The sequence below is a fragment of the Panthera uncia genome, chromosome E1, assembly GCF_023721935.1.
Source record: "Panthera uncia isolate 11264 chromosome E1, Puncia_PCG_1.0, whole genome shotgun sequence".
In the NCBI taxonomy this organism is placed as follows: Eukaryota; Metazoa; Chordata; class Mammalia; order Carnivora; family Felidae; genus Panthera; species Panthera uncia.
Window position 1 is genome coordinate 15,359,376 of NC_064814.1, and position 26,924 is coordinate 15,386,299.

At 37.4% G+C, this 26,924-nt stretch overlaps 2 protein-coding genes across 9 annotated transcripts in view; one reads left to right on the forward strand and one right to left on the reverse strand.

The window, feature by feature from the left end:
* The window catches only part of CDC27 (cell division cycle 27), an 803,505-nt gene that overhangs the window by 315,221 nt on the left and 461,360 nt on the right, over nt 1–26,924 (reverse strand). The window lies entirely within an intron of this gene.
* Nucleotides 1–26,924, forward strand: part of EFCAB13 (EF-hand calcium binding domain 13) — a 168,352-nt gene that overhangs the window by 137,977 nt on the left and 3,451 nt on the right. For all 8 annotated transcript variants that reach the window (XM_049637549.1, XM_049637548.1, XM_049637547.1 and 5 more), the window contains 6 exons: nt 5,642–5,785; nt 6,674–6,745; nt 9,352–9,495; nt 12,459–12,521; nt 14,331–14,384; nt 17,836–17,940. In XM_049637549.1, the coding sequence (XP_049493506.1) occupies nt 5,642–5,785; nt 6,674–6,745; nt 9,352–9,495; nt 12,459–12,521; nt 14,331–14,384; nt 17,836–17,940 (582 nt within the window). The remainder of the gene's footprint in view (nt 1–5,641; nt 5,786–6,673; nt 6,746–9,351; nt 9,496–12,458; nt 12,522–14,330; nt 14,385–17,835; nt 17,941–26,924) is intronic.

Genomic DNA, 26,924 nt, shown 5'->3' on the forward strand with positions numbered 1-26,924 from the left:
ATAGGGGCACTTGTACCCCAATGTTTATAGCAGCACTCTCAACAATAGCCAAATTATGGAAAGAGCCTAAATGTCCATCAACTGATGAATGGAGAAAGAAATTGTGGTTTATATACACAATGGAATACTACGTGACAATGAGAAAGAACGAAATATGGCCCTTTGTAGCAACGTGGATGGAACTGGAGAGTGTGATGCTAAGTGAAATAAGCCATACAGAGAAAGACAGATACCATATGGTTTCACTCTTATGTGGATCCTGAGAAACGTAACAGAAACCCATGGGGGAGGGGAAGGAAAAAAAAAAAAAGGTTAGAGTGGGAGAGAGCCAAAGCATAAGAGACTCTTAAAAACTGAGAACAAACTGAGGGTTGATGGGGGGTGGGAGGGAAGGTAGGGTGGGTGATGGGTATTGAGGAGGGCACCTTTTGGGAAGAGCACTGGGTGTTGTATGGAAACCAATTTGACAAAAAATCATACATTGAAAAAAAAATGAGTTAATTGCCTAATGTTTTATGAACTTACCAAAACTCTTCTTTAACTCTTATTTTCAGTATTAAAAGTATCTTAGGGTCAAAAGTACATAGTTTTATTTCATAGTCTCTAAAGGTATACTTTATTTTCTTTGGTTTCAAATAATATCATTAATGGTTGGCAAATAATATTTTTGCATAGTGTTTGATGTTTTACCAAGCACTTTCACATAATTTATTTTTTAATAATTATTCTTTTTTAAAAAATATATATTTATATTGAGAGGGACAGAGACTATGAGCAGAGGAGGGACAGAGAGAGGGACACAGAATCCAAAGCAGTCTCCAGGCTCTGAGCTATCAGCACAGAGCCTGATGCAGAGCTTGAAATCACAAATTCACAAATCGTCGTGAGATCATAACCTCAGCCGAGGTTGGACGCTTAACCGACTGAGCCACCCAGACGCCCCTCACATAATTTATTTTTTAACTATTCTTTATGACTATCCTGTTAAGTAGAAATCTTACAATAAAGAAAGAGAAAAGTAAAATTCGAGGAAATTGTACCTTACCTAAGACCCCACAGCAAGTGTTGGACTCCATGTGCAGCTATTTTTTTTACTGTATTATAGGTTAATGGTTCAGTTTCAAAATTCATTTAATGCTATAACTTACTGATTAATATTATCATGATCAGCACACATATATTGAACACAAAAATATGCATAAAGTAGGCCGTGAGAAATCTTAAAATCTAGATGAAAAGATAGGTCATTTACATAAAAATATAACTAGTATTCTGTAAGGGCAAATTAGTGATGCATATTATTTTAAGAGTTTCGGTGAAGATTAGATTCCTATGAAAAAAATGGAGGAACTGTGAAGGAAGGGTAGCATCTTGCTTGATAGGTAGAGGGAAAGCCAGAAAACATTGACACCTAGAGATTTAAAAGGGAAGAAAAGATCAGAGGTGTAAGTAGGATTTGAAAGATAAGGAATGAGAGATAGTTGGTAGGTGTACATTGGAGAAGATATTAAATGTTTTGCTCAAAACAGGTCTCACTATATTCTTTGGGCAAGAGAGTGTCAGGTACTAAGCTGTCTCTAAAGATTGATTTAACAGTGGATTGGACTAAGGAGCCACTAGAAGCAGGAAGATCATTTATTTAATCCATTCAGTCAGCAAATGAGTGACACTATGCTGGTAACCAAGATAGGTAAATACTGGTCTCTGACCCCAGAGAATTCACTGAAGAAAGACAGATGAGCAAATAAATAACTACAAATTGTGCTAAATGTTAAGGAGAAAATGTACAAGGAGGAGGTAGAGTGTTAAGGTGCAGTGACTTAATTTAAATAGGATGGCCAGGGAAGCATGTTCTGACATGTGACATTTAGGCTGAAACCTACAGGATTAGAAGGAATCAGCTGCTGGAAGAGTTGGCAGAAGCGTCTTTCAGACAAGAGGAAGAAGCTGTGAATGGTTCTAGGGTAGGAAATAACACATATGTTTAAGAAACTGAAAGGCCTTTCTGGCTGAAGTCTAGTGAAAGCATAAGAGACTGTTAAAAACTGAGAACAAACTGAGGGTTGACGGGGGGTGGGAGGGAGGGGAGAGTGGGTGATGGGTATTGAGGAGGGCACCTATTGGGATGAGCACTGGGTGTTGTATGCAAACCAATTTGACAATAAATTTCATATATTGAAAAAAAAATAAAGGTAAGGAATTTGAATCAAATTCAAAATATAATGGAAACCAATGAAGTGTTTTTATTTTATTTTTTTTAATGTTTATTTTTGAGAGAGAGAGAGTGAGAAGGGGAGGGGCAGAGAGAGAGGAAGGCACAATCTGAACAGGCTCCAGGCTCTGAGCTGTCAGTACAGAGGCCAATATGGGGCTCGAACTTGCGGACCACGAGATTATAACCTGAACCGAAGTCAGAGGCTTAACTGACTGAGCCACCCAGATGCCCCCAATGAAATGATTTTAAACAACACAGTGATATGATCAATTTAGTCACTCCCGTTGCAGTGTGGAGATTGGATTGAGAGAGGGAAAGAGTGGTATTTAATGGTATTTAGAAAAATTTGGAAATAATACAGGCCTGGGGAGGTGAGGACCTGAATAGGTTCCTCAGTATGGACTAGTAAGGAAAAATGAATGAAAGAGATATGCTAAAAGGGGAAAAAACTGTGGTGTCTGGGTTTAGAGAGAAACAAATGAAAACAGAACCATGGGTTCCAACTTAGGTTAATGAAGGAATGAATCTAGTTGAAAGTATATTTATTTCAAGTTAGTAGCAATGATGGTACCTCAGAGACTATCCAGAGAAATAGGCACATGAGAAAAGCTGGAGATGTAATTTGGCCATGTAATTGCCTCATGGAGGTAACAGCTGGATAACAATCAGGAGAAATAAATCTCAGAGATAATATAGAGAAGAAAAAGCAATGACCAAGACCTTCTAGCCTAGATTCTTAATCTGTTTAGTCAATTTCATTACTTTGATTGTTTTATCAGTCTTTGAGTTAATGCTAATCCCCTTAAGGTAAAATGAGAAAGATTGTGGTAGGTAAAATGAGAAAGATTTTACCATTTTATGGATAGATGTCGCATATCATACATAAGTCACTTCTCTTTAATTGATAAATGTAATATAATTCCTGAAGAGATGTTTTTGTGGGAAGGTGTTGGAGGAAATGATTGACAGCATGATCTTAAAGTTCTTCCAGAAGAATAAGAAGAGAATAAGGAGGAAATAGAAGTTGGAAAGGATGTGGTGAAATGAATGGCTTTTTTTTTTCACTACCTACGTATTTGTGTAAATTGGGCCAATTCTTCTGAAAGAAAATTCTAAGAGGGTTCATTATTAAGATTCCACTGAATTTTGGTTTAGAAAGATAGGATGCAGTGGAATACTATGTGGTCATTTAAAAATAATACTCCTAGAATAATATGCTGACAAGGGAAAATGTTGAAAATACATTGCCAAATGAAATGAAACTTGATATTAAAGAGTATTAAGACCAAACACCATTAAAATGTAAATCATTAAGCACGTGGCATGGCGTGTACTAATTCTGTAATTTGAAGGAAGGAGGCTAATTAAGACGTGAGGGCAGGTAGTCAGCTACCCAAATTGTACAGAGGACAGTGAAGGCTAAGATTATTAGATCTGACAAAGAAGGGGATTGAGAGGTTATTTGCTGTTCTTTGTAATAGCAGAAGCATTGTGCTCTGCATCAGAATGTTTGACCTGTAGTCTAATGTTTTCTTCCTCATGATCTTGGACAAATCACTTCATCTAAATATAAAATACAGGTATATGTGCTGAACTATAGATAATAGTACATGTCCTATATATTTCATAAGATTTTTTTGTGGCTGTCAAAAGAACTAATATAGAAGTACCCCATAAGTTATAAAAAGTGTCAAATGTAAAGTAGTATTGTTCCAAGAGAGCTATGGGAGCTTAAAATAGAGATTGGGTGATGAAATAGGGGCAAGAAATACTAAATTACTCATTTGAGAAGCTCAGTAATACAGAATGGAGGGAAGTAGAATAGTAGGTAGGCATGACAATAGGATAGAGGAATGGAAACATTAAGGGAGCAGAGGAGAAAATACATTAAATAGTCAATAATCAAGTAACAATTAGTGAGTCTATTTGGTATGCATAGTAGAGATCGTAGAAGTATTATAGCACAAGGGTCTTGTGCTCACAAGGGAGATTATGGTGAGATTAGAGAAAAAAGACATTTAGAAGATTGTATACTAGATCATGTGGCACCAGCCATAAGAGCTACAAGAATTTAAGTATAATGAGAAGAATACATCTTATATATACTGATATTATGCCATTATTATATATAATGGTATATCAGAACGAACTATGATAATCTGGGGAAGCCTAAAGGAGCAGATGGAGCTTGAACTGGTTGCTGGACTGGGGAGAGAATTTAGATGTATATTCTAGATGAGGAGGCTAGCCTGCCCAAAGAAAACATGTGAGAATGACTTAGATGTCTGTGAGGAATAAAGTAGAAAGATGTGGGATAGATTTGGGAATGCACAAAATCTGAATGATAAAATACCTACTTTATAACATTGCAAATTATCATATGGCTGAGTTTGTCTTTCCCCAAATACATAATGGAATTACTAACTACCTTATAGCTATCATATTTTTAGGTGTCTATTTCTAGGCAGAAAAGTTTTACCTGAATACAAAGGCAGTGTCAGCACATTTTGTACCTAGGAAGTACAGTCATCACAGTCAGAAGTTATAAATCCATATTCCAAAGTGCTAAATTCAGATTGATTATATACTATTAGAGAATAAATACGGGTTTTTCCTAGACAGAATACATAACTACTTAAAGTGATAGGAAGGATAGTTAACCTCTAAAAAAAAGCTCTCTAGGATCTTTCACAGCATCAGAAATTACTATCATTAAGACATTCTTTTGTATTACCTATCTTAGGCCACTATTAAAGTATTGTTATTAAATAAGAAGGAAACTGACATGGAGGGGGAAGCAAAGCTCTCTCTTCTGTTAACAATTATTATTGTTAAATTATTAAAAAATTATTTAAAAAATAACAATTCTAGGTTGATGGGGGGTGGGAGGGAGGGGAGGGTGGGTGATGGGTATTGAAGAGGGCATCTTTTGGGATGAGTACTGGGTGTTGTATGGAAACCAATTTGACAATAAATTTCATATATTAAAAACAATAACAATTCTATCAGCAGATTAATTAGCTGTTACTTGTGTATACCAAGGTTCTCAGCTCTAAGTACAAGAGAATCAGTATAAGACAAATTAAGTTTAATAAAGGAACGGGAAAGAGGCAGATTTGAGGTGGCAGTGACTAGGGGCAGCAGAGAGATCCCTGGACACATACAGAAAGGATGTAAGAAACTTGAGAGGCAAAGATAGATGGACAGAAGGAGACAGATATCAAGGCTTAATTTCTACTACGAGTTTGCCCTATAAGTGATCTATTTTGTAGGTATAAAATGAGAGTTAGATGTGTATGTACCTCAAGAGAGTATTTAAGGTGAATGCTTAAAAAATTGCTAGGTATCTATATTAGTTTATTGAATCATAGTTTAAGCTAATTGTTTAGAATTTGCATCTAAACTGAAAGTATTTTCTCCTGATAGAGGTTAATGAACTTGCAAAGGCCTTAAACAAAGTCACCAATGAAAAAGTTGTTGTTGATGATATAAAACCTATACTGAAAGGCTTGGGGATTTATTTGCCAGAGGAAGAATTGCAGGAGATGCTTACATCCATTTCTCTTGATAGTAAGTATTTCTTTTCTGAGTCATTTATTACATATCACACTTGTGTTTACTTTCACTCATAAACCCACAGAGCTGATTGATTAGGAATCAAATGCAGTGAGTTCAACAACATTAGATTTTCCCTCTTAGGCTTGGGTGAGAATTTGCTTTGGATTATTCTCATATTGAATTGTCCTAGGGATGTATAATCTTCCTGTCTTCATCCCATTGCTTTGCCTCCTGAGGTTTGAATCATACGTTTTTATTGGACAGGAGCTGTGCAGCTCTCTCAAGCCCCTGAAATGCAGGGCCAAGCCTTAGTGTGGTGACACACACTTACCAGTTTGGTTTCCCCACAGTCCTCAAAGGGCTACAGTGGGGTTTTTGGAATCCTGCCAGTGGGAGGTTTAACTTACATGCAAAGCAAAGGGGTACTTTTCTTCTTCTTCAGTTCCAAATACATGGCTAATAAAAAACAAAAGATGCACACTTCCTTTACTAATATATCTTTGCTTATAAGTATATACATAGTCTCCATTAGGTATTTCGGTTGGGGTTTGGTTTATGGTACTTGTAGGGAATATCTTCTTCCTTCGTAACATAAATAGTGGTAGTAGGACTTGTAATGCTGAAAAATTCAGAGAATGTCACATACCAAAAAACAATGGTCCCAAGTGGTTAAAATATATGTAAAATTCATAAAACACTCATTGGCTCTACAACAAAAAAGACTGCAAGAGTTATCATAATCATGTTCCTTTTTATAGTCTGAGGTGTGTTTAGCAGAATCAGAGTTAGAAAACAGGACTAACTTGGTTCTGAAGATTTGGTAAGCATGCATATCTTTTGACCTCATCCCTTTGTATCTTTGGGTTAAAGACCATTCATTTCTTGATGTTTCATTTTCAGACGAGGGGAAAGTGAACTTAAAAGATTTCCTGACTCAGTTAATGAAAATACCATATTTTACAAAAGTTCAAAGTAAGTGAGAATTTTTTAACAATAAAAATTTTGAGTGGAATCCTTTAGTTTTGATTATATGCATGTGTGCAGTTTTCTAATGCTGAAGCACATCATGTATATAGCAAATGTACTCTGGATGATGAATCAGTAAGGGATCCTAGTCCTGACCTTTTCTTGACTTAAATTTTATGAACTTATAGTATTTTTCCATCACTCAAAAGGGATTAACTAAGTGTTAATAGCTGAATGAATAAGGAAACCATAAAAAGGATGAGATCATGCCATTTGAGACAACATAGATGGACCTAGAGGGTATTATGCTAAGTGGAATAAAAATCAGACAGAGAAAGATGAATGCCATATGATTCAAATTATAAGTGGAATCTAAAAAAAGCCAAACAGGGGCACCTAGCTGGCTTAGTTGGTAGAGCATGTGACTCTTGATCTCAAGCTTTTAAGTTCAAGACCCAAATTGGGGGAGCACCTGGGTGGCTCAGTCGGTTAAGCGTACGACTTCGGCTCAGGTCATGATCTCACGGTCCGTGGGTTCGAGCCCCGCGTTGGGCTCTGTGCTGACAGCTCAGAGTCTGGAGCCTGTTTCAGATTCTGTGTCTCCCTCTTTCTCTGACCCTCCCCTGTTCATGCTCTCTCTCTGTCTCAAAAATAAATAAATGTTAAAAAAAAAAAAAAAGACCCAAATTGGGTGTAGAGTTCACTTAAAAATACAAAGAAGAATTATAAATTAAATAAATAAATAAATAAACAAATAAAGCCAAACAAACAACAAATAAATAAATAAGCAAATAGCAGAATCAGACCTATAAATACAGAAACAACTTCGTGGTTGCCAGAAGGGAGGGTCTTGAGGGTTGGACAAAAAGGGTGAAGGTGAGAGGGAGATACAGGCCTCCAGTTATGAAATGAATAAGTCCCAGGAATAAAAGGCACAGCATAAAGAATACAGTCAATGATATTGTAATAGTGATGTAATGGGACAGATGGTGGTTACCCTTGTGGTGAACAGAGCGTAATGTATAAACTTGTCAAATTACTAAGTTGTATACCTGGAACTAATGTAACATTGTGTGTCAGCTATACTAAAAAAAAAAAAAAATCAATGTTACCTTTTCTTTTTTTATCCTATTATATGTTCATAAAAATGGGATTTTATCATGAGAAGATTAACTATTGAAACATGTAGGAATATGTTGAAACATACAAGCTTCCTCCATATTTTGTAAGAGGTATTCTTCTCATTATTCCACTGCCTTAGCCATGAGGCATTGAATGTAATCTGGTTTTAATGTGTTCATTTAATTGACATCTCCAACTGTGAGATATCTGTGATACCTGTGGAACTTCTGGGTCTCCTTGGAGCCTTTGTTCTTGAGATTAATTGAAATGGCTTAATTTCCTCTAAATTTTAATTCCCAAGATTGAAACTGAACAAAATTCAGAAGGCCTAATTTAGGTAGCTACAAAAATGAAATTATTCCCTAGATTGTAGGTGTTTAGGATGTAACCAAAATGGTATGTTTTTTCAACTGACAAAATATTTTGTCCTTAATCTCTGGTTTTCTGAATGGGATCTATAAAACTCTCCTAGGTATGTGGTTTATAAGCAAATCTCTTACAGGATTAATGTTTATGATATGATAGTGTTTATCATAATACATTTAAAATTTGTTTTCTTACTTGAACAATTGAACCATGATACTTTCAGAAATGAATGTTACCTTTTTTTGGTATTGATAGTAGTGCTGATCCTTCCATTATTTGGGGGACTTTTTGTATGTATGTGTTGGATATATCCAAGTATCCACTGAATGAAAAAAATTAAGAATAGTCACATCAAACTATGGCTGGTTATCTAATTTTTGGCAAGAGAATTGCTAGAATTACTTTTATGCTTAGTTATCCTAGCTTTAATGGAATTCCCAGCCTCTGATATGCCAGAGATGAGTATAAGCGGATGTCCTGAGATTCCTTTATATGTAATCATTCCTCAATCTCAAATTAAATATTTACAATGCCCTGTTTAGCCTAGCGCCTAAACGTTCTATGAAATCAGATAGCCTGCACTTCACACTTGGCTTTACATTTAATAACTGTGTATGCTTAGACAGACTAGCCTCTCTAAGGCTAGGTTTCCTTATCTGTTAAATAAGGGAAATATTGGTAACAACCTCACAGAATCTTTGTATTAAAATGGGATGGTGGAGGGGTGCCTGGGTGGCTCAGTCAGTTAAGCATCTGACTTCATCTCAGGTCATGATCTCGCGGTCTGTGGGTTCAAGCCCCGCCTAGGGCTCTGTGCTGACAACTCAGGGCCTGGAGCCTGCTTTAGATTCTGCGTCTCCTTCTTTTTCAGCCCCTCCCCCACTCTCACTCTGTCTCTGTCTCTCTCAAAAGTAAATAAACATTCTAAATTTTTTTTTTTAATGATAAAATGGGATGGTGTGTATAAAGCACTTAGCATAGTGCTTAGCAAGCACTAAGCTGAATACTTAATAAGTGGTAGAAGTAGCAGTAGTAGTACTACTAGTAGTAATTATTGTCACTCAGGACCCACTGAATATTGCATATTTTTTAACTTCGTATATTGCATATTTTTTTGAATATAGAAAAAGAAGGCCCCTTGAAAACTTTGGCTGCCATTAGGAAAAATGAGGTCACTCCTGATGATCTAGACTCCATGATGAAAAATATAGGAGTTCCATTACCCCAAGATGCGATTCAAAGATCCCTGAAGAATGTGGCTATCACGGGTGAGCATTTAACATTTCTAGGTATCCTTTATCTTAGCTGACATGCATGTGTTTGAACTTTTCAAGAATCCTTAAAGGGTTTATCCACTTCATGGATTATCCGAGCTCTTTTCTACCAACTACCCACTTGGGTTCTACTTATTTTAAGTAGCATCATACAGAGGAGGATCTATACGGTAGGAGGGTATGTGTCTGAATGATACGCGTGAGTCTGTCTTTTTGATGGAATCTACAAAATATCAGACGTTTTTCAGTATAGCAATTACAGTTGCCAATCTCTGTTCATATTCCTTGTTCTCTGACATGCATTTTTTCTTTCAGAAGATGGGAAAGTGAATTTAGAAGGGTTCATTGGCAATTTAGTCAATTCAGGATTTTCATTTCTACCTGAAAGTAAGAATTCTCAGTTGAATGGAGATAGCTAATGATATGTAGGTTATAGATCTCTTGGGAAAACCCTAGCTAGATTTTGAGATGGTCTTAAACTGATTTACCACTGGCATAATTGTCTAGTATCTTTACTCCACACATGTCAAATGTGTATGTAGCACATGAGAACATGCCCTTTAGAGAGCTCTAGTTACCTCTTCTGCCTAGTCTGAGACCAGAGTCTTAACTGCAGTTATCTTTCCACTGAGAACCTTGTGAAGAAAAAAATCACATTAATTAAAATGACTAAACCAGCACTTAGAATTACACTGTTTGCAAGTTACTCTACTTTAACTCAAGTGTAATTGTGTGAGACATATTAAAATGATAAATAGTGGGTTCCTGATATTGATTTACAATAATTCTTCTTTAAGAAATGAGTGAAAATCTTTGTTACTGTTAGGAGAATTTTTCTTCAGCTTTGTTTTTTTTCTTTTGTTATTTCTTTTTTTTTTTTTTTTAAGTTTTTTTTTTTTTTAACGTTTATTTATTTTTGAGACAGAGAGAGACAGAGCATGAACGGGGGAGGATCAGAGAGAGAGGGAGACACAGAATCTGAAACAGGCTCCAGGCTCTGAGCGGTCAGCATAGAGCCCGACGCGGGGCTCTAGCTCACGGACCGCGAAATCATGACCTGAGCTGAAGTCAGCTGCTTAACCGACCGAGCCACCCAGGCACCCCATCTTTTGTTATTTCAACGTTGTTTTCTTTGGTTATTTCTTTGTATGGGCTCCATGTTTTTGCCCCTAGTTTCTCTTTATACACTAATTCAAAGTTTAATTTTAGCACAATGTCTGTCAATTATAATGTTAAGGACCCTTTTCTTCTTTGGGTTTGCATAGTATTTCTGTAACCTTAGGCCTCTGAATTCTCTGATAAGCTGCCCTTTCTTGCCACCATGGTGCTGAAAAGGAAGGAATGATTTACATTTTGCACGTTTAAGTGAGAAGAATATCTCTGACACCAAGCCAAAATTATACACACATTCAAACCACTTCATATTGTCCATTTTTAAGTGCCCTCTATGGTTGCAGAAATTCAAGGTTTACTTCTTTGACCATTTCCACCTACTTTTGGATGAGCACATATATGTAGCTTTGATAAGCAAAAAAATATTTATGAAGAGATGTTTTGTAGAAATGCCTGGGATCCAGACCTGAGCTGAGATCAAGAGTCGGATGCTTAATTGATTGAGCCACCCAGGCGTCCCTAGACATGCCTTTTTTGAGACAACTTCCTAATAGTATATATCAACTGCTTTTGGGAACTGGTGTTAAAAATGGCCATATCAAGAGTGTCACTATATCTTCCGAAGATGTTGCCCATTAGATTATTTAGTGATGAAAAGTGTCTTGAAATTTAGATGATTGATTGATTGATTTTTTAGAGAGAGACAGGGCAGGTGTGCTCACCAGCAGGGAGGGGCTGAGGGAGAGGGAGAAAGAATCTTAAGTAGGCTCCATCGTGAAGCCTGATGTGGCTCTCCATCCCACAATTGACCATGAGATCCTGATCTGAGCTGAAATCAAGAGCTGGATGCTTAACTGACTGAGACACCCAGGCACTCCTTGAAATTTAATATCAGAAAAAAAAAATCTCTCTTCCAAAGACCAGTGTGCTTCTTTGTGTAGGTAATAACCCGAGTTCCCCTTTATGCCTTAGCTTCCAAAAAGTTTCAGATCTAAACTTAATATTTAAGCACTATTAACCATGTTGGCCTTGTTTGTTATTTACTACCTTTTTCTCATGTGTTTTTGATGCTCACATTTCTAATTATGATTGTTGTATTTTCTATTTCTCCATGAAATTTTGTCAGTTCTGTTATATACTTTTTAGACTCTCTAATTTGGCTCATCTGCATTTATGATTGTTATATCTTCCTGATGAATTGGCTGGCAGAGAATACCGAATGTATCATTTTGGAAGAGAAATCACTTTTTCCTCTGAGTACAGGCTGAAAATTGATTCCCCATTCTATGGCTACATGACTCCTTATTTACCACATTTTTTTAATGTTTATTTATTTTTTTGAGACAGAGAGAGACAGAGCATGAACCGGGAGGGTCAGAGAGACAGGGAGACACAGAATCCGAAGCGGGCTCCAGGCTCTGAGCTGTCAGCACAGAGCCCGACACAGGGCTCGAACTTACAGACCATGAGATCATGGCCTGAGCCGAAGTCGGACGCTCAACCGACTGAGCCACCCAGGTGCCCCTACCACATTTTACATAGTGGCTCCTAACTGTTCCCTCAACATCAGCCAGTAACACTTCTTGTCTAATATCATATGGGCTGTACTGGGTTAAATGTTCCTGTGCTTATAGCCATATTCTCTTTAAAATGATCAAAAGAACATGTTTCTATTTCTGATAGAAGAACTGAAAGTGTGCATCTGAATACATGTCAAAAGACTCTTCTTTTCACACTGAAATGGAATATAGCGATGTGAAGATAATAGGAAGTATTTTTCTGAAATTGAAAATTATTAGCATTTCCCATTCTCATAGCTTTTACCACTTCTATTTTTCTCCTAGGAAGTAAGGTTGATGACAGCAACTTAGACACTTTTCTAGGAAACATGAAGATAGAGATGTCAGGTAAAGAATTTTGTAAGATTCTGAAGCACCTGTCAGTTGAAGGTGACATTTACATAGACATCGTTCACATGGTTCTATGTTGTGAGAAGTCTTTTTATTAATGTAAACTTCTTAGATATAAAATTCTTATAGAAAGAACCATAGAAAATGATAAAAAATAATAAAAAATTACCTTAAGTGTTATGCTTTAGGCTCTCCTCCTTGAGAATAAATTTTATGGTTTCCAAAAGTTCCATTTGGGAGGTGTGGAAGAAAGATGGAAATGTATTTGCTATGTTAGTACTTTAGATCCAAACTTACGTTTCTAGGAATACTTTGGCAACCTTTCCTCTGTATCACTGATTCAAAAAGCATCATTAAGATCCCACAATATTCTTTTTATTATTTAAAAAAAATTTTAACGTTTTCTATTTTTGAGAGACAGAGAGAGAGAGACAGAACATGAACGGGGAAGGAGCAGAAAGAGAGGGAGACACAGAATCCAAAGCAGGCCCCAGGCTCTGAGCTGTCAGCACCGAGCCCGACGAAGGGCTCGAACTTTGGGAGCGGGGTAGCATCCTAAACTGCCACCGTTACCATGTATACCCAGTCCAATCCACCAAGAAAGGCCTGGCACACAACATTCTGTTCTTCAAACTTTTTTTTTCAATTTTTCCTCCTTTCTCCTTTTAAAATGCTATTCTGCACTTTGAAAACAGAATCAAGACATGATGAAGAATCAGCTTCTGAAGAAAAGGATTTCTATAGAATAAATACAGCTGTATTACACTGCTATTAAATAGCTCAATGCAGGAAAAAATTTACAAGATACAAGTTTGTTTGTGTTTTTTACAATATTAAAAGGCAGGAGTTTCAACTTTATAAATCTAAGAACATTTTATGCATAGGGTAACGTGCATTACTGTTATTTAAAGAAACACTGACAAATCCTTTAACTTGCAAATCTGATTAAAAAATATCAAAATGTTGAAAGTTGTGGAACAACCTAACCATTAAGCAATTTATCTACTATTTTTATATGATTACAAAATGTGAGGGGCACCTGCGTGGCTCAGCCGGTTTAGTGTCCGACTTCAGCTCAGTTCATGATCTGGCGGCCCGTGAGTTTGAGCCCCGCTTCGGGCTCTGTGCTGACAGCTCAGAGCCTGGAGCCTGCTTCGGATTCTGTGTCTCCCTCTCTGTCTGCCCCTCCCCCTCTCACGCTCTGTCTCTCTGTCTCTCAAAAATGAATAAATGTTAAAAAAAAATCAAAATGTGATAAAAAGCCCTTATCTTGCCTCCCCCCTTTTGGTGATATGATCATACCTGGGACAGTCATAAGATTGACCAAGGAGGGTGATGAGTGAGCAATGGGAACCACAGCTAGGACCAGACAGGGCTCCACAGGCAAGGGGAGCATGAAAGAGGAAGGGCCTAACTGACATCGACAGGGAACTGGATGTGAAGGAAACAGGACTAAATGAATCAGTCTGTAAAAATAGAATTATACAGGGAGATGACTGCTCATGTCCCAGACCCCCTAGTTTGCAGAGAAGTGGGAATAGAGGTGAAGTAGTCCTAACATGGACTTTATAGACCAGGGCAGGTAATAAAAGCATTCTGAATGGAAATACTGGTGTGTGGGGTTATGTACCTGGTGGGGTGGACCACAGAAAAGAATATGAAGGCAGGGGCGGGGGTGGGGGGGAGAGAAATACAGTTGTAGTAAAAATCATGGGAAATTGTTGATTTCTTATGCTGTTTCACAGTTAAGAATTTCATGTGTTTGGACCTCATTATGATCTCTGTAATTTGTACCTCATTTTACAGCTGATGGAAGAGTTGAACCTAATAAACTAATGAATAAAACTGAAGCTGTTACAGGTAAGAAGTTGATATAAAACTGAGAGAGCAATGCTTTAAACTTTTTTTAATGTTTTATTGATTTGCGAGGGGGGGAGGGGCAGAGAGATGGGGAGACACAGAATCAGAAGCAGGCTCCAATCTCTGAGCTGTTAGCACAGAGCCAGATGCAGGGCTCGAACCCACGAACCATGAGATCATGACCTTAGCTGAAGTCAGACACTTAACCAACTGAGCCACCCAGGCGCACCTGAGATCGTAATGCTTTTAAAACATATTTTTGCAAGAGTATTCTCAGCAATATTTTTTAAATTATCGAAGTATAGTTGACATACGTTATACTAGTTTCAGGTGTGCAATGTAGTGGTTCAATAATTATCTACTTAACTAACTGCTCACCATGGTAAATGTCGTTACCATCTGTCATCATGCAATGTTATTATGATATTACTGACTATATTCCTTATGCTGTACTTTTCATCTTTGTGACTCTGTTCACCTATTTCATGTATCCCCCCCACTCCCCTTTCCTCTGACAACCAACAGTTTGTTCTCTGTATTTATGAATCTATGGTTTAAGAAAGTGCAACTGGGAGGAGAAATAGAGATAAAGATCTCTCTCTCTCTCTCTCTCTCTCAAAAGAAGGTTTAAGTGTTCTTGCTGCCTGCTGCACACCCCCATCATCTCTACCCTCAACCCTTCTTTCTAATCAAACCCTGATAGGAGGTAAGATAGAAGAAAAACTCTAGATGTGTTGATGGGATGGGAGTGAGGGTATAGAAAAAACCAAGGAGACCTTTTGTCATGCTTCCTGTTTGGAACTCTGGGATGTCACCACCTCACTGAGTGTCCAGACAGGATGCCATTTTCACCAGAATAGATATTGCGGTATGGTGTTCTTAGGCAGAGGGAGGGCTGGAAACAGGCCACCGCTTTGCCCCCTTTGGCTTTGTGTGGTATGAAGGATATCCAGTTTTCCCACGTACTCCCAGTAAGCAATGTAGAAGGTTTCTCAGAGATGGGGGTCAGTGGGTCTGCCATGGGACACCAAGTCAAAGGGAGAGGTGATCCCTCCAGAGGCTATGGAGTAGACAGTATGGTCTGGGGACTAACAGAATACTTGACTGAGACAGAGGATCTCATCACCAGTGAATGCTAGGGCTTAGCCAACCAAGTTAGTGAAGGAAGGACCAAAGAACCTTGACTTTGCTAAAAAACAAAACAACGACGACACAGACCACAAGTTTCTCAGGCCATCAGCTTCAGCAGGAGATGTCAGGACTCATGAAATGTGGATTTTGTTGAAGAGGCTATCGAGAATCCAGAGGGCAACCCAAGGTCTGGCCGCCCTCCTTTACGGGCAGCAGGACCCCCAAGCTTTCCCTGATACTACGAGGAGGCCTCTCAGAGTGGAAGTGCGGAAAGGTTTGAAAAACTGAGAATTTCCCAAAATAAACTAGGTCAACCAAAAAGGAACTTTTTATTTTAAACCGGAAGAAACTAGGTTAACTCTATTTTTTAAGTTTTTGTTTAAATTCCAGTTAGTTAACATACAGTGTGATACCAGTTTCAGATGTGAAACTGTTTCTCCTCCCCTCACCCACTCCCTTCAGGTAGTTAACGGACTTTTCCCCTCCTCTTCTTACCAAACAGGATACGGGAAGAAGGAGGAAAGGGAGCTTCCTTGTGTCATTTTTTTTTTCCCCTTTCAACCCTCTGGTTCACAGTAAAACGAAATGTTAGATTTTCAGGTTTGCTTTATAAAAAGTAGCTTTTGAAAATTAAAAAAAAAAAACCCTCTTTCCTCTGAGTTATATAAATTCTATGGCTGAATAGAAAAGTTTTATGGAAGAAAAGGAATATGAAAAAGAAAAATACATGAGTACAATTTACAATGTCATACCTGTACCACATGTTTCAACATGGCAGGATGTCACTCACAGCTGCTTCAAGGGGAAAAGATTTTGACCTAGCTTTTATATTATTATGGAGATAGGTATTCCAGATGTATAAGCCAAATCAGAAAAGTGCTTCTTTATGAAACTTAAGCAGTTTTATGAATTCCATTTCTCTTTCTCTGTGATTTGAATTTTGCCTTGTCTTTAGCTAACAGGAAGCTGTATCATTATGAAATCTTACCTTTCCAAGGTGAGATTGATGATGAATCAACAAACCACTCGCAATGTATCACTTATTGTCTTATTTCCTAATCATGTGATAAAGAATCCTGATACTCTCCAACATATGGATTCAATATAATTGAAATGATTTTATCTTGGTAGGTTGTTTTCTTTGGGGCTTTTATATTGATCTTATTGATATGAATTTTAACAAATTTTCCAAGACAAGAGACAGAATTTATTATTGCAGGTTAATTGTGAAATGCAGAGTAAGAATGTAATTATTCTGTGATTTTGGTTAGCACAGGCAATGAATCTAGTTAGAGCTAAAAAAAAAAAAATGCTACTTTGGCTTAGATGTAGTTATTAAAATGTATCACGTGGGGCGCCTGGGTGGCTCACTTGGTTAGGTGACCGACTTCAGCTCAGGTCATGATCTCCCTGTTCGTGGGTTCGAGCCCCACGTTGGGCTCTGTGCTGAATGCTTGCCTGCTTCAGATTCTGTGTCTCCTTCGCTCTCTGCCCCTCCCCCACTTTGCTCTGTCTCGCTCTGTCTCTAAAAAATAAATAAATGTAAAAAAAAAAAAATTTAAACAAAACGTTATCAAACGTCTGCTACATACCTGACAGAGTTCTAGATCTTTTCATAAGTGTTATTTTATCTTCACAGAAGCTCTGCGAGATAGTCTCATCTTTGTTTCATACAACAGAAAACTAGGACTCAAAGTTAGGTTATTTACCTAAGTTCCAGTAGATAATAAATAGTAGAGAACAATATTCAACCCTTGTGTTCTTACTCCAACCATGGTGATTTTCTCATTTCACTGGAACTGCCTATTTATTTTTCTTAAAATTTTTTAACATTTAGTTTCTTTTGAGAGACAGAGACAGAGCATGAGTGGGGGAGGGACAGAGAGAGAGAGAGAGAGAGAGAGAGAGAGAGAGAGAGAGACATACAGACAGACAGAATCTGAAGCAGGCTCCAGGCTCTGAGCCGTCAGCACAGAACTAGATGTGGGGCTTGAACCCAGGAACTGTGGGATCATGACCTGACCTGAAGTCGGACACTTAACTGACGGAGCCACCCAGGCGCCCCCTGCCTGTTTCTATCATAAAAATTATACACTGGAAAGTAATTCTGTTCCTTTAGAAGTTTATGGGGTATATGGTTATTTTTCCAAAAAGGTTTAAGAGAAGTGAGCTTAATTCTAACCATATTGAAGCTCTGCCTTAAACTGAAACATGTTCCATGGATCTTGCATATTTCTGCCAAGTCTATAATGAATGGGTAAAATATATGGAACATTTCAGCATTAGTAGGCATTTTCATATTTTTTTCTCTTTCGCTAAGGAGAGACAGTAGCTGTCAGAGACCTGGACAAGATACTAGGGAACATGGGCTTTGAACTCACCAAAGAAGATTCTGGAGAGATGAAAAGAAAACTTCCACTTTATGGTGACTCATTTTAGATATAAAAAGTCTTTCAGGAAAATTTGGTCTCGAGGGTCTATGTAAGAGTTATTCTGAAACCAGATTAATTTTGTGATGTAAAATCTTCGGGAAAAATGTAGTTCTAGAACAAGAACTAATCCTGTCTTCCATTTTCTGAATGTATATAGAATACAAAGCACTTGACTAGATTGATTCCAAGACCATCTTTCACATCTGGGAATGTTGAGGAAGCACAGTTAAACGATGGAAAAGGAAATAAATGCAAGCCCACTGTGTACCCTTCCCACATTCCCCATCATTCCTCTCTTCTGACACAGCCCCATAATACTACTGAAAGTTCTCTCTGGGCACCAGTAACCTGCCATTTGCTAGTTGCATTAGACATTATTGACTTTTTATTGGAGCTTTCTACTGTCTTTTGTATTGGTGATAATTCTCACCTTCTTGAAATTATTCTCCTGTGGCTTCTGTGTTTTTTTCCTCCTAACCTGGATCTTCTCATTTTTTGATTTTCATTTTGCATACTCTACCTGGGTAATCTCATCACTGTCTTTTGTTCAACCTATCATCTACATGCTTGTGACTGTAAATCTGTGTTTCTATACAGCTTCAGACTGGTGTATCCAAATGCCTGCTAGACATTTCTACTTGGATGTTCCATGGGACGCTTCTTTTTCTCAACTGAACTGAATTTAGAACTTAGAACTGAATTCAGTATTTTCCTGTCCAGTCTCCTAGTCCTGTATTCTCAATCTCATTTGTGCTCTCCCTATCCATCTATTCACCTAAGCTAGATATATGGAATTCATTTTTGATTCCCCCAATTCCTGTCAACCACGATCTGGATTATCTGTCACCTAATTTTGTAAGTTTTACCTTTATATAAACCTAAATTTAAAAATTACTGCACACAGATGGGTAGATGGATGGATATGTGACAAGCCAAGTATAGTAAAATGTTAAATAGTAGAATCAGATGGTGGGCATATGGGTGTTTATTGCACAGTTCCTTCAACTTTGCTATATGTTTACAAATTTTCATAATAAACCATTGGAAAAAATCCCATATGTAAATCCATCAGTTTCTCTCACTCCCTGCTACCACTGCCCTATTTTAGGTCCTTTCATTCCTGACTTCAGCTACTACAAGGGCTTCCACAAAATATTAGACATTAGAGTGATCCATATAAGATGCAAATCTGATGACATTCTGCACCAATTTAAAATCCTTTAATGGCTTTCAGTTTGGTACTTGGGAATGTCTCAAGTCCTTTTTATGGCAAACAAGTTCTTTCATTATCTGGGTTGGCCTTATCTGTCCAATCTAGTATTTTACCCTCACTAACATTGAACTTTTATTCCAAGCATACATATATCATGCTTTTTGTCGCATCTTTGTTTTGTTTATACTTTCCCCGCTATTCAGAGAGTTTCCCCTTCCCCTTTGTTTGACCTACTCCTCACCATTGCTTATTAGAGTTGAGGGCACTTTTTCTAGTAAGTTCTTTAAATACCCAGGCTCCATTAGATGTCTCTTCTCTGTGTTTCCACAATAACTGCATACATTTTTCATTATAATTGCCACATTGTGTAAATGTATGCTTCTTTGCCTGTCTTGTCACTTTAATGTGACCTTAGAATAGAAAAAGTTATTCTGTATCTAGTACCTAGCAGAGTGTCTGGCCTATAAGTAAGCATCCTATAAATGTTGAGTGAGAGATGATAGAGTAAATGAGCGAAAAAGTGAATGATTCCTAAGGAAAACAAAAACTGCCTTTGGTCAGGCCACTAATACTTACTTCTAATACATTGTAATCATTTGCAGCAATTCTGAGCAACAGGGAGAATCAGAGTATATTAGCAGTAAACCAGAGATGAAAATAGACTTTTCTTCACTAGAGACTCATACTTAAGAGTCATAGCATTACCAGAATTGAGGGCCTTTAGAGAATTAACTTGCATGGATGGTATTTTCTATCCTGTTTATAAGGACTAAAATAGCTGAGTAAAAGCATATTTTTCCATGGGCCAGACTTTATGGTTCAAGGGTCAAAGGCCAGCTTACTAAAATAGAATCAATGTCTTGGGGCACCTGGGTGGCTCAGTCGGTTAAGCGTCCGACTTCAGCTCAGGTCATGATCTCACAGTCCGTGAGTTCGAGCCCTGCGTCAGGCTCTGTGCTGACAGCTCAGAGCCTGGAGCCTGCTTCGGATTCTGTGTCTCCCTCTCTCTTTGCCCCTCCCCTGCTCATACTCTGTCTCTCTCTGTCTCAAAGAAAAATAAATTAAAACATTAAAAAAATTTTAAAAAGTAACATAGAATCCATGTCATAAAACTAAAAATTAAGCAATTCAAGTGAGCCCAAATGGTGATGTGGAATAATGAAATTCAGCTTATTTCTGGTTTCTTATTTTATAATTTTTTAAAGAACCTGCTTTGTATCTCCATTATGTCTTATTTTTTAGCTAAAGGGAAGACGATCTAAAAACATTGATAGATTCAGTACAAGTTATTACAGGTCAGTGAGAAATTACTATAAATATGAGATCCCAAGTCTACACTAAATTATATTTTTTCCTGTGATAAATATTTTACTGAAGTATGAAACACGTAATTACTACATTGTATAATGTGTCCAGCTTAAGAATTATTACAAAGTGGACATACATATTTATCTATCACCTGGATGAAGAAATACATTATCAATAATACAGAAGATCCACTGTACCACTTCACAGTCATGTCCTCTGGACTCTCTGGAGGTAACTGCATCCTGTATTCTAGGACCACAGATTAGTTTCACCCGCTTTTGAAATTTGTATAAATGCAGTCATCTGATCTGTGTTCCATGATGTCTGACTTCTTTCATGTAACATTGTATTACATCTTATTCTCTGAGATTTGTCCACATTGTTGCATGTAGCGGCAGTTTGTTAGTTTTCATTGCTGCATATTGTACAGTCTACCAAATTACAGTCAAGGAGATCTTTAGAGAATGTGCAGTAGTAGGTAAAACGATTTCTGACTAGCTCGTCGTACCTGGATTGCCGTGCAATATTCCACTGCATCAGTATACCACAAGATATGTATCCAGTCTACCGTCACAGGACATTTCTAGTTTGGAGCAGTTATGAAGAACATATTGCTATGAATATTCTTGTATATGCCTTTTGGTGAACATATGTGCACAATTCTAGGCCATCCACCTAGAAATGAAATTTCTTTGTTGTTAGATGGGATTGTGTGTACTTGATTAGATGTTGTCAATCCATTTTCTAAAGCAGTTGTACCATTTGACACATCAACCATTGCTTTACATCCTTGCTAATACTTGGTATTATCTCTCTTCTCCATTGTAGCCATTCTGGTGAGCATGCTGTGGTATCCCACTGTTATTTTTGGATTTCCCTAATGATTAATGATGTTGAGCATTCATGTTTACTGGTTATTTGGATACCTCTACGATAAAGCTCCTTTCATGTCTGTTGCCTATTTGCTTGGATGTCTGTGTTCTACATACTGAATTTTTAAAACATTTTTTATTTGTTTTTTAAATTCAAGTATATTTATCACAAGGTGTTATATTAGTTTCAGGTGTACATTCTAGTGACAGCTATACATTATTCAACAGCTCTATACATTACTCAGTCCTCATCAGCTAAGTGTACTCTTCAATCCTCATTACCTACTTCACTCATGCCCCAACCCACCCACCCATCTGCCTCCTGGTAACCATCGGTGTGTTCTCTGTACTTCAGAGTCTGTTCCTTAGTTTCTCTCACTCTTTTTTTTTCTCTTTGTTTGTTTTTTTCTTAAATTCCACATATGAGTGAAATCCTTTGATATTTGTCTTTCTCTGATTGACTTATTTCACTTAGCATTATAGTCTCTAGCTCCATCCATGTTGTTGCAAATGGCAAGATTTCATTCTTTTTATGGCTGAATAATATTCCATTACATATATATTCCATTATATATATATTCCATTACATATATATTCCATTATATATATATTCCATTATATATATATATATATATTCCATTATATATATATACCATATATCCATTATATATATATACATATTTATGTGTATGTATGTGTGTATATATATGTATGTGTATGTATGTATGTATATATATATACACATATATATGTATATATATATACACACACACACACACACACACACACATACACATACACACACACACACTACATCTTCTTTATCCATTCATCAGCTGATGGACACTTGGGCTGCTTCTATAGTATGGTTATTGTAAATAATGCTGAAATAAACATAGAGGTGCACATATCCTTCTGAATTAGTGTTTTTGTATTCTTTGGATAAATACCCAGTAATGTGATTACTGGATCATAGGGTAGTCTATTTTTAATTTTTTTGAGGACTCTCCATAATGTCTTCCACAGTGGCTGCACCACCTTGCATTCCCACCAACAGTGCACGAGAGTTCCTTTTTTTCCACATCAACACTTGTTGTTTCTTGTGTTTTTGATTTTAGCTATCCTGACCGGTGTGAGGTGATATCTCATTGTAGTTTTGATTTGTGTATCCCTGATGATAGGTGATATTGAGCTTTTTTTCACATGTCTGTTGGTCATCTGTATGTCTTCTTTGGAGAAATGTCTGCTTGTGTCTTCTGCCCATTTTTTAATTGGTTTATTTGGGGTTTTTTTGATGTTGACTTGGTGTAAGTTCTTTATACATTTTGATACTAACTCTTTATCAGATACATCATTTGCAAATATCTTCTCCCATTCAATAGGTTGTCTTCTAATTTTGTTGATTATTTCCTTTGCTATGCAGAAGTTTTTATTTTGATGGCATCCCAATAGTTTATTTTTGCTTTTATTCCCCTTGCCTCAGGAGACATATCTAGAAAAAATGTTGCTACAGCCGATGTCAGAGAAATTACTGCCTGTGCTCTTTTCTAGATTTTTATAGTATTAAGTCTCCTATTTAGGTCTTTAATCCGTTTTAGTATACCTTGGTGTGGGGTGTAAAGTGGTCCAGTTTCATTCTGTTATATGTAGCTGTCCAGTTTTCCCGGCACCATTTGTTGAAGAGATTGTCTTTTTTTTCCCATTGTATAATCTTTTGTCAAAGATTAATTGACCATATAATTGTGGATTATATGCCTAAATATGCTTTATATGCTTTCTACCCTTTTCTATTGATCTATATGTCTACTTTTATACCAGTACTATATTGTTTTGATTTGTACCGCTTTGTAGTATAACTTGAAATCTGGAATTGTGATACCGCCTGCTTTGTTCTTCTTTTTCAAGATTGTTTTGGCTGTTTGGGGTTTCTGAGGTTCCGTATAAATTTTAGGACTATTTGTTATAGTTGTTACTGGTATTTTGATAGAGAATTCATTAAATCTGTAGATTGCTTTGCATACTATGGACATTTTAACAATATTTGTTCTTCTACTTCATGAGCATGGAATATCTTTCCATTTGTTTATGTCATCTTCAAATGTTTTCATCAATATTTTATAGTTTTCAATGAGTGGGTCTTTCACCTCTGTGGTTGAATTTACTCCTAAATATTTTATTATTTTTAGTGCAATTGAAAATGGGATTGTTTTCTTAATTTCTCTTTCTGCTACTTCATTATTAACGTGTAGAAATGCAACAGATTTCTGTATATTGATTTTGTACCCTGTAACTTGGCTGATTTCATTTATCGGTTCTAGTAGCTTTTGGTGGCTTTTGTAGTTCTTCTTTGTTCCTTTCTTCTCTTGCTTTCTTCCGTTGTGGTTTGATGGCCTTTAGTGATATGCTTCAATATCTTTTTCTTTTGTTTTTTGCATATCTATTACACGTTTTTTTATTTGTGGTTGCCATCAGGTTTATATATAATATCCTATGCATATAGCAGCCTATATTAGGTACTGGTTGCTTAAGTTTGAACCCATTTTAAAAGCACTAAATTTCACCCCCCCACACACACACATTTTATATGTATGATTTCATATTTTACTTGCTTTGATTTTGTGAATTCCTTGACTGATTTCTATAGCTATAATTGATTTTACTGCTTTTATGCTTTAGCTTCCATACTGGTTTTATAAGTGATTGATCTACCACTTTGGTTATGTTTGTATGCCCCCGTGAATTTTTTTCCTTTCCTAATTTGCTTGCTCCTGATTATGGCCTTTCCTTTCCAAAGAATTCCTCTTAACATTTCTTGTAAGACTGGTTTAATGGTGAGGAATGCCTTTTACTTTTGTTTGTCTGGGAAACTCTATCTCTCCTTCTATTCTGAATGATAGCCTTGCTGGATAGAGTATTCTTGATTGCAGGTTTTTTTCTTTCAGCACTTTGAATATATCATACCACTCCCTTCTGGACTGCAAAGTTTCTTCTGAAAAATCAGCAGATAGACTTAAGGAGTTTCCCTTGCATATAACTTTTTTCTCTTGCTGCTTTTAAAGTTCTCTCTTTACCACTATTTTTTGCCATTTTAATTATTATGTGTCTTGGTGTAGACTTCCTTGGGTTTATTTTGTTGGGGACTCAGAGTCTTCTGAATCTTGATTTGTCTCCTTCTCCACATTAGGGAATTTTTCAGCTATTATTTCTTCTAACAAATTTTTCTGGCTGCTTTTCTCTCTCTTCTCCTTCTGGGATCTCTATAATGCTAATGTTATTACATTTGATGGTGTCACTGAGTTCTCTATTCTCATTTTATATTGTTCTTTTACTCTTTCCTTTTCAGCTTAGTTGCTTTCCATTACTGTTCTTTCAGTAATGATCTGTTCTTTTGCTTCCTCTAGTCCACTATTTATTCACTCTAGTGTGTTTTTAATTTTAGTTAATGAGTTCTTCATCTCTGGTTCTTTTTTTATATTTTCTAATATCTTTGTTGAATTTCTCACTATGATCCTCTACTCTTTTCTCACATCCAGTAAGTATCTTCATGACCATTACTTTGAATTCTCTATTGGGTATATTGCTTATCTGTTTCATTTAGCTCTTTTGCTGTGCTTTTGACCTGTTCTTTCATTTGGGACATAAGCCGCAGTTTCATTTTGTCTAACTCCCTGTGTCTGTTTCTATGTATTGGGAAAGTCAGCTATGTCCCTGATCTTGAAAAAAGCGGTCTTATGAAGAAGAGGCCCTGTAGTGTCCTGTTGTGTAATGTCCCCTGTTCACCAAAAACTAGCATTTCAGGTGTCTTCTCTGGGTGTTGCATGCCCTAGGGCTGTGATTGTTGAGTCATGTTTGCCATCAGTTGTCATCTGCAATGGCCTTCTTTGCCTGTTGTGGACAAGGTTTGGTCCCTGTGATGTTAAAGGGTCAGTCTGGGGCCACCTTGGGCTTGAGTAGGGTCAGACCAGATGCCTGGCCTCACCCCATTTGCCAGAACTGTGGTTGTACCAAACTTCAGGGTGCTCACTTTCTGCTGCCCGCTGTGAGATCATCGTTGGTGGGTAGAGCTGGCAGTCAGAGGTCTGTACCCATCCCAGAGCTGGGAATATAGTCAAACTGATGTGTGTGATTATATTCCCTCTCCCAGGGCAAGAGTCACTTGGGAGTGGTCCTGGACAGTGTTGGAGCTGCCTGCTGCTTACAAAATGAGAGGCATCTAGTGCTGCTTTGGATGGACTCCTGCCCAGTGGGGATGGTTGGAGGAGGCAGCCTGCAGGAGAATGCAGGGGTGGGTGAAGCGGTGTTAGCAAGCTACATGGCAAGTGTTCCAGCTGGTTCCTGCAGCTGTCTGGGTATCTGGATTAGGGTGGGGGTAGGGGAGAGAAATGGTGCCTGCCAGGTCTTTTATTCTTAGAGAAGTCTCCTAAAAATCCCTGCCCTTCCAGGAGAAGTTCTGAGATTAGTAAATAAATCTCCTTTCTCAATATCCCAGCCACTTTTCAAACTGCCACTTCTATGCTGTATCCCTGCAGGGCTGTTTGTTATGCTGTCTCTTTAAGGATGGAGACTGTTTCCTCTTGCCCTCCAGCTCTCCCAGAGCCAAGCCAACTGATTTTTAAAATTCTAGGTGTTAAGCTCCAGTGATTGTAAAAGTTAAAAAAAAAAAAAAGTTAAGCCCCTCTGTCTTTCAAAGACAAATATTATGGGGGTTTGTCTTTACAGTGCAGGTCACCCATGTCTGGGGTGCCTGGCAGGAGATCTCTTCCTCTCCCTTTTCCGTGCTTGTGGCATCCCTCACATTTGTGGTTGGTTTTCCTGGGGGTCTGGTTCTAACCACATCTCCATTATTCCTCCCATTCTTTTCATTGTGGCCTCTTCTCTTCAATTAACTGTGGAGGGTCTGTTCTGACCGTCTTCAGGTTGTTTTCTGGGTTGGTTACACTGATACGGGTGTATCGAGGGGTATCCATGAGACAAATGAGCTTAGGATCCTCCTACTTTGCCATCTTTCCCAGAAATTCATATTGCATTTCTCATTTATCTTTTACCTGTTTGTTTTTTTTTTTAATGTACTCTAGATACAAGTCCCTTGCAGGTTATATAAATTATAAATATCTTACTGTATAGTTTAACTTTTCACTTATATTTTATCTTCTTTTTTTTTGATAGGGAAAAATGTTTTTTAATTACACACTCAATCCATTGGATGTATTTCAAAATACCCCCCAAAACACTTTTCTTCATTTATCAGTGAAAGAAGTTAGAAAGTAATGTCAAAAAAATAGCATATGGCAAGCAAATTTCCCTGAAAGTCACAGTCACATATAGAGTACATCCTAGAAAAGAGGAGGGGCCAGACAGGTTCTCCCTACTTTCAGGAATTTCATCAAGTACTGGACCTACTCATGGGTGGAGAGAAAAGGCAACTTTTAACTATGAGTATGTTATTAAATGAGGCGTTTACTATACTCCTTCCTAAGAGCACCAGGTGGGGGACAAGTGTTCTAAACTTGATTTGGAAATGGAATGTGGAGTCAGTCCATCCTCTTCCCCCTAAGAGCTGTCCAGTGGCTAATGAATTTAAAAA